General features: G+C 38.5%; 1 protein-coding gene across 5 annotated transcripts in view; it reads right to left on the bottom strand.

Annotated features, from left to right (window-relative positions):
- Positions 1-218: 218 nt before the first annotated feature.
- PPARG (peroxisome proliferator activated receptor gamma) overlaps positions 219-17,280 on the bottom strand; it is a 164,654-nt gene continuing 147,592 nt past the window's right edge. For 4 of the 5 annotated variants that reach the window (XM_051982493.1, XM_051982514.1, XM_051982504.1 and 1 more), the window contains one exon: positions 219-3,206. In XM_051982493.1, the coding sequence (XP_051838453.1) occupies positions 2,959-3,206 (248 nt within the window). In that variant the 3' untranslated portion in view covers positions 219-2,958. The remainder of the gene's footprint in view (positions 3,207-17,280) is intronic. The other variant, XM_051982534.1, reaches the window with a different exon arrangement.

Here is a 17,280-nt window from a genome sequence, read left to right as displayed (position 1 = left end):
ATTGAGATGAATGAATGGATCATGGAATAGCAGAATCTTAGCACTGAACAAGACTTGAATGGTCACCTTCCACCCAATTCCTGGGATGAAAGAACTCCAAGAGAGGGAAGTTATAATAAAGATCTCTTCAAAGCCAAGGAATGGTGAAGTTATGGCTTACAGCTTTTTGGATCTATGTATAAAGATAATTATATAAGTCAATAGGTGATTAGTGTCAATTCCGTTCAAATCAATTCAACATTTATTAAGTGCTTACTATGTGCAAAACACTGTGCTAAGTGCAGGGGATACAAAGATGAAAAAAAAATAATGACAGTTCCTGCCCTCAAAGAGCTTCCAGTCTATTGGGAGATACAACTTGTATCCCCGACATTCCCATCCCCATTTCAGATAAATATTATAATACAAGATAGAGGGCAATGGGGACAGAGATCCAAAATGCTCAAGGAAAATTTGAGAAGGGAAAGAACACTGGCGAAGGGCACAGAAAGGACACTAAGATGCAGGGGCTTAGATAGACAGTAGTTGCCCCAAATTGAGCTAATAAATGATTTATGAAGTAAAAGCCATGAATTCCAAGGAGAGAGCATACAGTGGATATGTGAAGGCAGAAGGAAAAATACAAGTGAGAGTAAATATAGATAAGATAAAGATGTGAATTAGAGGGTTCTAGACCCTGGAGTGGTCACAGGAGAACTTGAACAGTAAGATTACTTTTCTTACGGTCTCCTACAAAACTCATTCCTACTTTTGTACCTTTGTTTATTTTAATTATTTTTACTCTGCAATGCTCTCTCATATTTCTCATCTTCCCCTAAGGATTCTTGAACCTGGGGTTTGTGAACTTGTTTTGAAAAATATGGTTTGACAAATAAATTTCATTATAATTGGTTTCCTTTGTAATCATGTATATTTTATTTTATGTATTTAAAAACATTATTCTCAGAAGGGGGTCTATAAATTTCACCAAACTACCAAAGGGGTCTAAGACCCACTCCCCCACCCCCAAAAAGGGTTAAGAACCTCTGTCATAAAGCCGGCTTAATGCTATTCTATTTCAGTAGCTTTTTGAGACTCCACTTCTCACTGATCCCTCTCTCTTCTGGATTCCTCTTGTATTTATAGTCTGTACAGTGGTACACTTAGCCTTTAATTACATATTACCTTGTATTCTCTAGTTGTTTCAAATACATCCCACAAGCATCTAAAATTCAATATGTCCAAAATAGAACTTACTATTATCTTTCTCTTCTAACCCACTTCCCTCTTCCTAACTGACCTGCAATTTGTAATTCAGAATTTTCCCAACTCTTCTCTCTATCCTACCTATATTTAATCTGTTTCCAAGTCTTGTTGATTTGGCATCCTCAGCAGTCCTACCTGTTCTCTTCTTTTCATCCATACCACCATCTAACTAGGTCTTCACTCCCTTTAGACTCTTTTACTAAGCTGCTAATTGGCCTTTCTGCCTGCAGTTTTTTTCTCTTTCCAATCAATCTTGCTTATTTAGCTGTCAAATTAATTTTCCTAAGGCCCAGGTCCAATCAAGTCACTTCTCTGTTAGAGAAGCTTCAGTGATTTTGTCATCTCTGGGACAAAACACTAATCTTTCTGTTTAAAATCTGGCTCCAGCTTTTATTTGTCCAGGCTGTTTTTTACCTCATCCCCTTGCATGCAGAATACTATTTTAGCTAAAGTAGACTACCTCCTCTCCCTTTGAAAAGACTGTTCCCTCTTATCTAGAATGAAATCCTTTTTCATCATTGCCTCTTAGAATTCCTAGCTTCTTTTAATACTTAGCTTAATACCTGTCTCCCAAGGTCTTTTCCTTAGCCCCTCTAGAAATGACATATTTTGTAATGATTTACTGGGTCTATTTTGTTTCCCCTTGTGGAATATAAAGTCTTTGGAAGAGGGAGTTTTATTCTTCTCTTTGTATTCTCAGTACCTAGAACAGTATCTGGCAAATAACTGGTGCTTAGTAAAGACTCTTTGAATGTATGCATGAATGCCGTTTTTGTCTTTTCAAGGGGACTCTACCTTAAAGGGCAGGGACTATGTCATTCAACTCCCCAACAGTGTCTAGCACAGTGTGGGGTATACAATAGATGTTCAATAAATACTTCACAGAGAGAGAGGCAATAAGGTATAGTTGAAAGAACACTGGTTCCAGAGGTAAATGGGCTGGGTTCAAATCCTGTGGTGCTTACTCCCTATGTCACTACTTCCAAGTCACTTTTATCTGCCTCTGATTCCTCAACCATAAAACAGGAGGGTTGAACTAGCTGGCCTCTGAGGTCCCTTTTAGCTCCAGATCTAGGATCATGGGGCACATATATAATATATGAGCAGGCCACCTGAATAGGATGCATCTGATAGTGTTGGAAGATAGGTACAGGGTCACGGAAAAAAGGCTGGCTTCTTAAAGCCAACCATTCTGGGACAGAGTCTACTCCTGATTTTTAATCCAATCCAGATGGAGAAATATAAGCTCTTGAGAAGGCTACAGTGGAATCCTCAGGACTCTTTGGGAATACATGATATCAGATGTTTTAGAATGGTTCCTGTAGATGGAGTCAAAGAAATTAATTTATTTTAAGATGAAGATTTATGGGCAGTGTCATCCACAGTTTAAAAAAAAAAAAAAAACACCAATCAGAATACTGTGAAAAAAAGAGAGGCTAAAATAAAAATGGAAACAAGACACAACCCCACAACACCAGACTCATTCTCCAAATACTGCCAGCAATTTCATGATATAGTCACTTTTTAATATTAAAAGTAAATTGTAAATGTGTCTTTTAAAAACAATATGCATAAAATAGATCTTATTTTAAAGCTCTTTCCTTTTTAAAACGCTTTTTTTTTCACAGTAATTTCTTAGGCATGTCATGTTTTCCCTCAAAGAAATAGTGCAATTGGAAGAAGGAACACGCTGTCAGTGGGTTAGGACTCCTGCTAATACAAGTCCTTGTAGATCTCTTGTAGGAGTGGATGAAGGCTCATGTCCGTCTCTGTTTTCTTGATGACTTGCAAGAGCTGCACGTGCTCTGTTACAATCTGTCTGAGGTCTGTCATTTTTTGAAGCAACTTGGCAAACAGTTGGGACGATTCGGGGTGATTCAGCTTGAGCTGGAGCTCCAAGGCCTGCAACAAGTTATCCTGGATGTCCTCAATAGGCTTTACGTTCAGCAAACCAGGGCGGTCTGGGGAAGGAGAAGGGAGAACAAATCAGGAGACAGACAGCCACAGAGGCAGTGAAAAGGTTTCTCCAGGACGTTCTTGGCCAAGGAACAGCCTAAAATTTTATTGTTTTTTAAAAAAGTAAATCCCAATAAGAGATGTTGAAGAAGTGTATATGTGCAAATGTGTGTGTGAATCAGAGGAGCTCTGAGGTCCCTTTCAGCTCCACATTGGTGCTCCTGCCATCCCACTCATTCAACATTTATTAAATACTTCCTGTGTACAGAAATGGGAAAAGCTAGGAATCTCAGCTAAGATATGGCCCCTGCCCTCATGGAGCTTACAGTTTAGGATTATAAGATATAACATGCAAGGTTATATTATTATTAGAGGATAAAACAGAGAATAAGGTGAATTCTTGGGAGGAGTTATTGCCAAGTGAGAGAGATTTCATGGAAAAGAGGGTTTTTGAGTTGTGTTTTAAAGAATGGATACCAATTCAGTAGGTGAAAAAGGGGAAAGGAAGCCATTCCAGACACAGGCGAGACATCATGAATTAAGGCAAAGTGGTTGGAGAATGTATGGTAGTAGACCAGGGCTGAGATGCACAATAGATGGAGGGAAATGATGGGGGGAAAGGGTGGTAGAAGACCATAGAAAACCTTGAATTGTGGGTAAATGTCTTTCCTTTATGACTACCCTGTCTCTAATCCTGTCTTTGGACGTCCTTACTGAGCTTTAGCTAATTCATTTTCAACCATTGGCTTTCTTATTAATACAATTTGTACTTTATAATCTCTATCTACTTCCAATCAATAAGCATTTATTAAATGCTATATGCCAGGCACTGTTTCAGCCAAGCCCTTTTTTCTTTTTAAAATAATAGCTTTTTATTTTTCCAAATACATGCAAAGATAGTTTTCAACATTCACCTTGGCAAAACCTTATGTTCTAAATTTTTCTCCCTTAAGCAATTTCAAATCTGTTTAAAACCTTAAGTTTCAAACTTGAAAAAAATTTAAATTTCAATAGTTTTATTTTTAGATAGTTTTCAACATTCATCTTTTTAAGATCTTGAGTTCCAATTTTTTTTCCTTCATCCCTCTCTTACCACCCAACTAAGACAGCAAGCAATCTGATGTAAAACCTGAAATTAAAAACAAAACAAAACAAAAAAAACCCACTTTTTTTTTTCCTTCAACAATTTAAAATACAGTTCGCAAGTGAAGGAACACAACAGTTTTTCACTGTAATCATATGATGGTTTCCTTATAGAACTTTAACCTTTCAGCCTAGCTTATACACAGATGCAGCTCCTCAATATTCTCAGAAATAATCCCCAAATCTCACTCTTTGAGATTATAGGCCCCCCCCCCCCTCTCTCTCTCTCTCTCTCTCTCTCTTTTTTTTATTATCAACTCTGGCCATTAGTGGTAATCTTTCCCTGTTGGCCTTTCCAATTCCAGTTTCATTTGGGGGAAATGACAGCATTTCTAGGCTTTTTTATAAACTTTCCTGGATAATGCTGAAGGATTCTCAGCAGAGTGGATCTTAGATTGGAACACTGGCTTAAAAGCTACAATTGCCCTGCTAAGCCAGCAAGCCTGATTCAGCTGTGAATAAGCCACTGACTCTAACTCAAGGGTTTTGCCAGTAGCCAGGGATGAACCAGATTGCAGCCTCTGTCTGTGGGAAGGGGAAGTGATAGGAAACCCCAGCCAGGCTTCTGGCTCCATATCTGGAAGTCCATCCATCCATGAATCAATCAACATTTATTAAGCACCTACAATGTGCTAAGCAGGATGCTAAATCCTAGAGTAAAGTGTGATGAGAAGAATCTGGAGACTTAGGAATCCTATTTCTCATAAAATCTACTTCTGTGTGACTTTAAACAGGTCATTTACTCTCCTCTGAGCTTCAGTAACTCCCTTTAAAAGGAGGGGATTGGATTAGATCATCTTCAAGGTCCCTCCTTTCTCTAGAATTACAAGGAGGCTCAGACTTAATTTCACTTTTTCGGTACAGGAGGAAACTAGCTTGCCTCCTTTCTAGTTTTCCTTACACACCCTCTTGACTCGAATATTGGTGGTTTTGGGATTTCAGCATTTGGGCTTGGAATAATAACGATCTCAGATTCTAGGGAAGAAAGCAATGATTTAGTCCTGGCCAAGGGAGTAATGAATGCCCCTGGAAAAGCTGTCCTTTTCCCACAGTTACTTTGCACTAATGAAAACCACCAGTGATCCAGGCTGTAAGCAAAATCAGACTCTGGGCTGGTGCCTTTTGGACTTCATGTACGCTGATGTCTTGGTTTCCCAGATTCTTTGCAAAGAAATGGAGGCTCGAGGCTTCTCCTAGTAGAAAAGTGGAGGACTTCTGGGGAAGAATGTTGTACACATTTTTAGATGTAGTCATTATTTTTCTTTCTTATCTTAATAAGAAAGAGGGATGGGGGGGGAAGGAAAGGAGGATTGAAGAGCAGAGGATATTTTCAGAAATGAGAGTAATGTAAGAATTATATATGCTACCAAGAAATGGAGGCACACTACTTCCAAGTCCACTGGCTATACAAATACAGCGGCCTCTGAACAACAGGCAGACATTTCTATAGAGTTAGAAAGAGGGTATCCTTGTGCAGAGGGCAAGAAGAAGCATTGACGTAGTCTCTCCTGCAAATTATCCCATTCATTCAGATTGTGGCCGTCAGAATGAAGCCTCCCTCTCTGTGAGCTACAATAGGAGGTAGGCAGTAAGGTCCAACTTGCTGAGACTATCACATTAATCTAATATTTAATTTTTCTATGGAAGTTTAAAAACAATCACAAACCAAGAGCCCTCTGGCTGATCCAGCTGATATCCAATTGATCGACCTTGCTGGAAACACTTGGCTTTGTTGCTTGGTAATGGAACTGGTCTCACTGGCCAAGGGGAAAGAGGATCTGTTTTGGATTTTCAAATCCCCATTTGGAGAGTTATTCTTTATGATGTGATAGAGGAAGATTGGCTGAAGTTTTGTGGTCCCTGATTAAATACCTTCTCTCCAAGGAACAGTTAGCTCACTTCCAGAAATAGCCCATGGGAGAGAGTATCACATATGAGGACAAGGACTGGAAAGAATACCAGAGCTGATATCAGAAGCCTTGGGTTCAAATCTTGACTCTTGTCATTTGTCACCTGTGAGAAACTGGGCAAATCATTTCTCTTTTGTCTGGAAAATGCAGAAATTATGAACTACATGACCTCCATGGTTATCTCTCATTCTAAAATCTTCAAAGCTTTTCTTACTCTAAAAATGCTGTTTCATTACTTGACACATTTTCTAGGACATTTCATAGAACAAAAAAAAAAAAAAAGGAAAATTAAAACTATTATGGGGAAAATACATGACAGTTTCATAAAGTAAATTAGGGATCACCTGGATTCTAAAACAGTGGTACCACTCTAAGTACCACTAACTACTTATGTGAAATTGGATAAATCTCTTAAACTTTCTGGGCCTCAAGTTCCAAATCAATAAAATGGCAGAGGCGGGGAGGAGAGTTTACACTAGATATTAGCTATAAGATTCCTTCCAGCTCTAAATTTATGATATTTATCACAAGTGTTCCCTTCTGTCTTGGACACTTAGAACATCTCCATCCTGCTTCCTTATGCTCCAGGAAGCAAAGTAATATCCAGTCATCTTAGTGGGCTATAGACATCTTCCTAATTCTAAGCAGCACCCTCATACATTAGTACAATATTTTTAAATTGTCGAGTGTTTTACAAAAGCCATTGTAGATGCTACAGTTAATATAATACTTATTTTTATAGATTAGCAAACTGAGGCTATAGACTTCTCCATGGCCATACAGTGTCAAGGGGAAGAATTGAATGACAGTCTTTTCGACTCCAAGTCCATCCCCCTCTACTCACTAAATCATGCTACCTCTTCTATTTATATCTGCCAGGTTCCTGCTCCAAAATTTCCTTAGTTTTCCCACTAACTATCTTGGTAAGATTTCACCCCAAATGAGGAGCCTTTACTAAACTATGATGAGGATTAAAATTGGGGTCCAAGATAGGATCAGGGTCAAGATCCCCCTTCTTCTCAAATCTCCATTAGCCCCACACTGACGCCAGGCCCCCTAGAAGGCCCATTTGGAAGAGAACTATGTGATTTATACACTGCAGTATTAAGTCACCCAAAGAACCTGGAGTCAATTAATGGTTTGTCATTCCCCAGGCTATAAAGGATTGGGAAAGAACTCCTATCCCTATGCAATGAGCCCTGGAGCTGATTAGACAGCAGTCCATTGTGGGTAAATCCAGAAGGGCTATGATCCCATATTTGGGTAAGTTACAGCGGTACTTAACCAAAGTGGGTCCAATTGCTCAGAACATTTTGCAAGATGCTCACTTAAGGCAGACATTTCCTAAAAAGAGGCAACAAGTAGGAAGGAAAAAAGGGGAAAGAAGCTCATTTGTCATCCATAACATAGGACAGATCATTTCTAGACACAGGCTTAGGGGTGTTGAGACCCCATAAGTTACTGTGGAGATTCTGAGGCAAGGACATGGAGGATCACGGTTAAATAAGTCGTTTTTCTAGAAGAGCATTTTGGGGGCAGCAAGGTGGTCAAGTGGCTAGAGCATGGTCCTGGAGTCTGGAGAATCAGAGTTCAAATTCATCCTCAGATACTTACTAGCAAGCCAATAAACTCTCATCACCTCCCTCCCCACCAAAGAAGAGACAGAGAGAGAATGAATGAATTCTTTCCCCGTCTCTTACTGTTAGGGAAAATTAATTTCTCACATGGTTTTCAACATTGATAGCTAATATGAGCATTTATATGAACATGCTGTACTTTGTGATCTTCCCATATCCCTGCCTCTTTTCTACTTTTTTTTTCATCTTCCTTTCACCCTCTTCCCTCTGTGTCTTTTCCCTTCATATCTCTCCCCCTCTTGGCATCCACTTGTTGACTTCCTGCCCTTGGCTGCTGACTTTGGGGAACAGGATAGTTAGTTTGAATGAATGAAAAGACTAAAAAGAGAAGATATTCAGAGACTAATAGGAATGCAGCTGTGAAGTTGGTCAGGATGTAAAAACTATCTATTTCAACTCCTTTGTTTTGATAAGGAAACTGAGGATACCAGGATAAGTGGTTGACTAGGAGTCACAAGAACTGGACGGTGGCAGAGGCAAGATTTGAACCACGTCCTCCTGGCTCTAATTATAGGACTCTGTCCAATATAGGATTTGATTACTCTCAAGTAAAACTGCTGACAGGCAAAAGGGGAACAAAGTTGTTTAAAAGTCTCTTAAGCGTTTAACTCTCACATAAAAAAATTGTTTATAATTTGCACATTCATTGTCTGAAGGCAAAAGCTTCTGCCAAAGTCCTTCATTCTTAAGTAGGTCTCCCATGTTAACATTTTCCTTGTTATAGTAATGGTGCTATTAATGCCTTCACTGGTCCCGGTCCAAGTAACAGTCACTTCTATAAATAAAATACCTGATTATGTTTTGTTTGAGTTATGGGGGCGGGGAGGGAGGGACAGAGCAGGAGAGCCGACTGAACAATTCACTATTTTTACTCTTCCACTAAGTAGCAAGTGTCCCTTATGATACCTCACACAGCTCACTTGGTCACCTCCCTCCCCGCCCTTTCCCCTAAAATATCCTGATAACTAGTTTTAATTTCCTAAGCATAAAACAACACACACACACACGAAGGGGAGGGGGAACAGAAATGGGCAGATAATGCAATAATAATTATAATTTAATAATAACTATCTATTGGTTGAATCAAATTGTTATTAGGTGCTCCTACATGCAAAGTAGTGTAATAAGCTTCTAAGAACTTCCCCATGCTTTCCCTATTAGGATTCACGTTCTTTTCACTGGATAATTCCCTCCAGAGAAGTGGATCTAAGTCCTTGAGAAGAAAGGGATTTCTGAGTCCTTATGGTCTCCTCAAAAGTTTTCCTTTTGTTTTTCCTGGATGAGGCCTTTACAGCGACACAGCCAGTTACTCGCTAAGTTCAATCATCAGTTTTTAATCCTTTACCCTTCTCATAGGATTCACTCAGTCAGTCAACATGTATTAATAAAGCACCTACTATGTGGCAGATACTTCACTAAGTATTGGGTTGAGGATACAGAGAAAGTAAAAAAAAAATGTCTCTGCCTTCGAAAAGCTGACAGTCTAATGGATGGGAGAGACAACAAGTAAATAACCAGGAACCCCCAAAATTTCTGCATCTCAAGTAGATGGAAGATTGGGGAGGGATGAAGACTGGCAGAGGTCTGTTGCAGAAGATAGGGTTTGAGCTGAGTCTTAAAGAAAGCCACGGAAGCTAAGAGCAGAATTCTGAACCTCTGATTCTACAATGGAGACATGAACATCACTTCCTACTTCCTCATGCTAAGTATCTTTCCAACTTTTACTCTGAGCCCCATTCCTTTAGGTCCCTGCTTTCAGAGAGCAGTGGAAAGGGGGGTAGACATTGTGGAAAGGATAGTGGCCTGTCAGAAAGAATCAGAATTCAAATGCTGTCTCTGATACTTTTAAACTATGGGCGCATGGGCAAAACACTTTGCTCCTCTGAGTTTGTGTTCTCTGTAAAATGGGGAGATATAATAGCTCCCCCTTACTGATTTGTTATAAGAATTAAATGAAATAATTTATACAAACAAATGCACAAACACCAATTTCTATTTTTGCTGTTCCTTCCCTAATGATTTTAATAGGGAATCTGTATTTTAATAGGGGATGCTAAATGACACAAATGATTTCAGCTTCCAAAGAAATGAACACATAATAGTGAATATCAGACAATTATAATAAAACAGTTACGTCCCCCTCAAATTGTACCACATAAAACTATTCCATTTATCTACAAGGCTGGACTGTCCCCAACCCAACTCTCTCTCTACCTCTCTCTTTCCTCCATTTTTTCTTTTCCCTCTTTTCTTGTATCTCTTTTTCTTCTCTCTCCTCTCTTTCCTACCACAACCACTCCTTTTATAGCTGTCATGGTGACTTCCATTAGTGTTTTCAGATTTAGACGGGGGTTTCATTATTCCTCACTGACAGAAGGCTGTCCTGGCATCTGGACACATTGTACCAGTCAGAAGGACGACCCATTGGTGCCTAGGGTCATGCAGAGTTTAGACACAGATTACGAGAACCCCAACACATCAGAGAGCAGGCAGCCTCCAGTGGGGAGGGGAATGATTCAGTGGTTTGGATCTGAGTGCCCCTTCTACCACATCCCACAGTCTCTAAACTTGCAGACGGCTGCTTATCTGCTCACGTAACTTCTCCCAAACTGCCAGGCTTGGCTGCTAACGTGGGCACCTTCCCCTTGTAGTAGACAAGGTTACATATCTCACAGTTGCAATGGGGGCTAAGTTAAAGCTCTATGATACATGTCATCAGGACCATGGCTAGACCCTGACTGAAGTTATTGGGAGCAAACACCAGAGATGCTTCTAGTTTCATTGGTCTGATGAGTCATTTCACACTCAACTCACCCACTGGTAGAGGATTCCTATCAATTGTGGACAGAATGGTTATGGTGACTGCAGCCCTTACTGAACAACGTCTGATCTGGTCCTCTCTCTGTTGCTGGGTGACCAGGAGCTCCAGAGTCTATGGAGCTTAGTGTCTTTTATTTATGATGGCCTCCTGGTCCATCAACTTCATCACCTTCCATAACCTACGTTGTCACTGTACCGACCTCAGTCACACTCTCATCAGTATTACTAGCACTTAACTGATGATGTGTGAAATAAAAAAGTTATACCTCCATTTACCTAATCTGTGGTGATATTACAGAATAAAAATGATGCTGTCCAAATCCAGATAATGTCCGTTAAGGCAGCAGAGGACATGAAGAAGTTGTAGAAGGGGACTAGGGAGGGACTGCAGTTGCAAAAGCCGATTCTATAACATATGTTTTACCCTCACTTACTATAAGGTTGTAGAAGAGTAGAGCCCAACCATCTTAAATTCATAGGGAAAATGAAATAGGGATCCTTTAAAGCACATTGCCCTTACAATTTTATCTCTTCTAAAACTAATCCTGTCACAAAACAGTGCTTTCAAGAAGAGCATCAAGGAAGATGCTCTATTTGTTTTAGTTTATATTTTATTTTTTAAAACAAGTTGGCCATCTTTCCCTCTTCATCCTCCCAGGAGCCTGGAAACTTGAGGAAAAAAAAAAGAATAGTTCTATAGAGAAGCAATTTAGGTGCATAAAGGAGGTACCCAGAAGTAATTGCACAACCAGGATTTCAGATACACACTTCATTCAATAAACATTTGTTAAGCAGCTACCATGTACCACGCACTGTTCCAGACAGTTGTAAAGAAACAGTCACTACTCTCAAGAAGCTTACATTTATTGTTACTAGGGGGTGGGGAGCATATATGTACATACATAAAAATTTATAAAGTAAAAAAAGCAAATAATAGTTTTTTAATGGAAAAGAGAACACTGGTAATTATGTGGGAGGGATCAAGTAAGCTTAGCTTTGAAGGAGGTTAGATATTTCAAGAAGTACAGGTTGAGGAGAGAGAATTTCAACCATGGAGGGAAGGCAAAAACAGGTGAGAGATGAAATGTTATATAGTGAACTGGGAACTACAAGTTAGGTTTTACAATATAGAGTTTGTGACAGGTAGTGAGGTCCAAAAAGCCTGGAAAGGTAGCTGCAACCAGACTGTGATAGTTTTTAATAGAGAGACATTAAAGGTTCTTGAGACAGAATGGGGACATACTCTCAGACATTCTCTTTTTGGGGAACCCAATCATTAGTAAAACTGGGGAACACATGGATCATGAAAGTTTTTGTTAATAAATGTTTGTTGAATCTACACCCAGAGAGAAGATTGTGGGAACTGAGGGTGGATCACAACATAGCTTCTTCACTCTTTTTGTTGTTTGCTTGCATTTTATTTTCTTTTTCATTTTTTTCCTTTTTGATCTGATTTTTCTTATACAGCAAGATAATTATAGAAATATATATGCATATATTGGATTTAACATATATTTTTACCATGTTTAACATATATTGGATTACTTGCTGTCTGGAGGAGGAAGTAGAGGGGAAAATTGGAACACAAGGTTTTGTAAGGATCAATGTTGAAAAATTGTCTATGCGTATGTTTTGAAAATAAAAAAATGTTTGTTGAATTTGAAATGCAACAACACTAATAAACTATAAAAAAAGATATGAAGCAAAGCTTGATCTCTCACTTACTGATCCTATCACTGCAGTAGGTTTTCTCAAAATCTGTGATCAAATAGATATCTGATCTCAGGCAATAATCAAAGGGTTTTGCTTTTTCAGGTAAACAGTTTCTTTTTTTTTTTTTAATAATAACTTTTTATTGACAGAACCCACACCAGGGTAATTTTGTAAACAGTTTCTTAGGAAAGATCTATAGGATGGAGAGCCATAATTGAGCCTCTCCCTTTAAGTTTTTCTAAAACAGGATGAAAACCAGGTAGGTCTGATTGTAAGAGTGAGACTATTTCCAGTGATACAGTATATCTTTGCATCTTGATGGAATTCATTGGGATTCAACACTTAGTTGAAAAGGCAATTGGGGTTAAGTGTTAGGTATCTAAGGCTGGATTTGAATTTAAGCCTTCCTGACTCCAGGGCTGTGCTCTATTTTATGTACCATCATCTAACTGCCCCAGGAAAATGAGGACATTGAACCTGTTGACACACGCATGAGCCTGTGCTGCTTAATTGTCATATACATATACATATACAAAGAAACTTGTAGGTGAATAAGAGAACACATTCATTCCACTTGGTCCCAGTGTACATAACTGTGCTACCCAGAAGGTGTCGTGTTAGTGATTTTAAAAAAGGGCTGCTAAGACTGATGGAGAAGTAACCAGTTGGCTCACAGGACATTGTATAATCCAGCTCTAGGTTGAGTGGGTACCTGGGAAGGTCATATTACTTCCCATTTGTTACCACAGCAGTTAATTTTTCAGTTTCTCCCTGTTGTTAGGATGATGACAGGCATTTTGCCTCGCAAAATAAATTGCAAAAATTAAAAAAGTAGAGAATTTCCCACCCCTATGACTTGGGAATTTGGGAAGAGCTTTGCTGGCCTCCAAACTGTTCTGAATTCACAGAGAGGACCTTTTCTTGGTGTCGGCTCCATCCAACTGGCAGCCTCACCTGCTTTCTTTTGCCATGAAGTATAAGCGCCAGGACTCAAGGGAGCAGTGTTTCCAATATCATGGCTCAGGGCTTGTCAGCTTTGCTGAAGCAGAAGGAAAAAACACAGCCACTTGGCTTCCATCTTTGGGCACATTTTGGGAGGACTTGTTGAGGCAAAGATATGATGCCAGCCATGAGACTGCTGGTGCTGGAGGTCATTTCAGAGTGCTGGACACACACACCCTCCCTTGTCAATGGCACTGTAGAAGTGGGGAAGGAGGAAGCGGAAGGAGAGCTTGATTTAAATGTTTCTACTCAATACTTCTGGGCTATTAAGCATCTTGCTACTCTGGATCTATTAAACTTGTAGAGTTTAGACAGTGAAGGGAAATATAGGTCACAATTATCATCAACAATATCTTTTTATTATCAACAATACACCAACACAGTCTATGAATGTCTATGTATGTGAGACCATATGATTAAGGGCTAGAAGGAACTTTAGAGGTTAAGAAGAAATTTTAGAAGGTATCTAGCCCAGCTTTCTATTTTACTTGTGAAGAAGCCCAGACCTATAATTAAGTGGCAGATAGAAATTCAAACTCAGATCATCTGGCTGCAGCATCAATGCTCTTCACTATCCTATAAGTGGTGGAGATGGGCTTACCAAGAAGGATAGAGGAAAAAAAGTAAATGATTTGGCATTTGTACCCTCCAGTTTTTAGTACATAGCATCCTGCTTAATCAGTGGTTCTTTGCTCCCCACCCCCATCCCATTTGGTCACTCATTTATACTAAATATACATTTATTTAGTGACTAATATGTATGTGCCAGGTACTGTCCTAGGTGCTAGAGTTGTCAATACAAAAGACAGTTCTAGCCATGCTCAAGGAGTTTCCATTAGAAGCATAGCCACTGAAAAGAGTACTAGACTAGGGTTCTAGAGCAGTGGATTCTACACTAGACTCTGTCAGTATGTCAGTATGAAACTTTGAACAGATGACTTAAATTCTTTGCACTTGTTTCCTCATCTTGATAATGAGATTTCCTGTCCTGCCTAGTGTAAGGAATCGCTATGAAGAACACAATTCACATTTTTGTCATAGTCCATGTACTATATATAGAAATAGCTAGGGGCTAGTGAGCTAGAGTTGGGAGTCAGGAAGACTTGAATTTAAATCCTTCTTTAAGGACCCTGATTGGCTAGACACGTGACTGGGAAAGTCACTTAACATCAGTCTCCAATTTTTGAACTACAAAATGAGGAGAATAATAGCAAACATCCCAGGGTTGTTGTGAAGGTCAAATGAGACAATTGTTGAGTATTCTGCAAACCTTAAAGCACAACATAAACACTAAACATCCTCCTCCTCCTCCTCTTCTAACAAATACGGCGATACTTTTAGAAAGTTTAACCACAGAATTTAAAAAAAAACTGCTTTTTACTCTATTATTACTATTTTTTATAGTAACACATGCTTGATTTGGCTTTCTTATAGAAGTTACAGACACTATTACTGTGTATTTAAGAGCCAAATGGCATGCTATGGAAAGAGAAGTTTGGGTTTACAGTTGTAACTATCATTCTATTAGAAGTGCTTTTTCTTGTTGAGTTTTTCCTTCCATGTAAGTCTCATTTTGACTATGAGGTTCTATGAGAGAAACTATGTAAAACATAGAAAGGGGAAAATTAATGTCTCTCTTGTAGAATTATATTAACTCATTTTATAACAACATGATATGAGAAAAACTTTGTAAAGAGTCATGTTTGGAGAGAAACTATTAAGATGATGGCTTGAGAGAATCTGAAGAAGATAGAAAGGAAGAGAATGGACAGGACTTATTTCTTGATAGAACACATTTAATACTAATCTCATGAAGAGATTATTTGTTATCTCGAAGGAATTAAATGTGTGAAACTGTGTCCTCAGGAATGAAGTTATTTGCTAGTAAAGTGAGGCTTTGAGGTGACTGTGGTTGTGATGGTAAATAATTATCAATGTCTTTATTTTGGTATTGATTTCATTATTATGTAAATGCTAGATATTATTATTGTTAATAAACTATGCTCAACAACTTGTATTTGGTAATATTTTTAAAATCTGAGGTGATTAAGAGATTTGATGGGAATGTATACATACACAGAGCTATATAAATACTTATTATTGGAAAAGGAAGTTTTGCCAGTTTATTAAATAAATGAGATAATGACATGTTCTCTCCCCTGTTAGAATGCTTTTTGTGAGCAGGGGCTGCTTGTTTTTAATCTTTCTTTTTATCTCTTTATATCTTCTTACCACAGTACTTGGAATGTAGTAAGCATTTAATAAATGCATTGAGAGATATGGTGTTATTAAGTAATGAGTAAATATACAAACACAATTCTTGAATTACTCTAGAGTTTGGGATGATGGGTTAAAATATAGGAAGAAATAAAGTTTCAGGGTTAAACATGGCTTATAAGAGATTTTGATTGACCCTAGAACTTTTAAACCCTGGCACTTTAGCTGTCACTTGGATGACTTTTTAATTAGCTCATTTTTTTGCACAAAATGGAAGATAGGATAAAGGACCTAAGAACAAATCTTGGGAGGAACTGAGTCATCTTTTTTAGCAAACCTGGTTTTAGAAAAACTGACTGAGAATATGTAGATGCTTTAAGGGAAATAAACCAAACTCCCTAATCTGAGGATGTCATCAGTTCTCAGGAGACAGAATGTTAAATAAGCAATCTAATTGATACATCACTATTTCCTCTTTTTTCTCTCCCTCCCCCCTATTCCTTCACCTTACTAAATATCAAGTTAGGTCAAATCAGATATGTAACATCCAAAAAACCCCTAACCTGTCATTCATTTCCTCAAGGGGCCTCCCCATTTTTGCAATGTCACCTAACAGAATGAGGTCAGTTGGATCTCTACCAAATTTTTTTCTTTCTGAAATCACTGAGGAAGGGGAAACCAAAGAGGATAAGATTGTCAGGCAATATGAAGTCTGATGATGATGGGAAGAGAGGCTTTTATGCAGGCATGCATTCCCCCTCACATATTGCATCTCCTTCTGCAAACTAAAAGACAGAATGATGAACTTGATATCCACTTGAACCAATGGCATATGCACTCACCAGTCAGTTTTAGCCAAATGTATGAAAACAAACATTTCACCAAGCACCCAAATATTTGATTGTACTATACAAAAGCCTTGTATATTTCCAAGGCAAATAGCTATATAACTGAGAGTATCCTTCAGTGTTCATCTGGACAGTTGCGACTGAGTAGAAAAGAAATTACATGGGATTTTTCCGTCGCTGTATTTGTGTTTTACTTTCTTGGGTAGAACTTGCTCTAAGGACCTCCCAGTGAGGAAATTCCCTTGACTAATGCAGAATGATACTTCTTTTGCAACTTAGTCTTAGAACAAAGATTCCTAACTTAGAGTTCATGAATTTGTTGTTCTTACTAGGGTGATGTCTGCATTTTAATAAAACTAGTTTTCTTTATAATCCAATGTATTTCATTTTATGCATTTAAGAACACTGTTCAGAGAAGCAGTTTGTGGACTTCGCCAGGATGGCATGATACAAACATGGTTAAGAACTCCTAGATTAGAGAACTGTTTTGGAGCAGAGAGAGGTTAAATAATTTGTCCCAGGCAACTTAATTCCAAACAAGTTATCTAGCCATTTTCCCAAGCTGCCTTTTTCTTTATTGGGTTTTTAAGGTGAATTCATTCAGTTGCTCGGATAGCATGATAGGAGCTAACTGAAAATCGAGATGACAACTGTTGTATAAACTTGTAATTGTGTAGGTTAATCTACTATGGCACATTACCTCAGTTTTAACTCCTGCACCCAACTAATAGTATATGGCTATATAAATACATCATTTCAAGGTCTGCAAAGATGGTGAAAATGTGGTTG

Source organism: Antechinus flavipes, chromosome 1, assembly GCF_016432865.1.
Source record: "Antechinus flavipes isolate AdamAnt ecotype Samford, QLD, Australia chromosome 1, AdamAnt_v2, whole genome shotgun sequence".
Classification (NCBI taxonomy): domain Eukaryota; kingdom Metazoa; phylum Chordata; class Mammalia; order Dasyuromorphia; family Dasyuridae; genus Antechinus; species Antechinus flavipes.
This window is presented reverse-complemented; position numbering and strand designations above follow the sequence as displayed.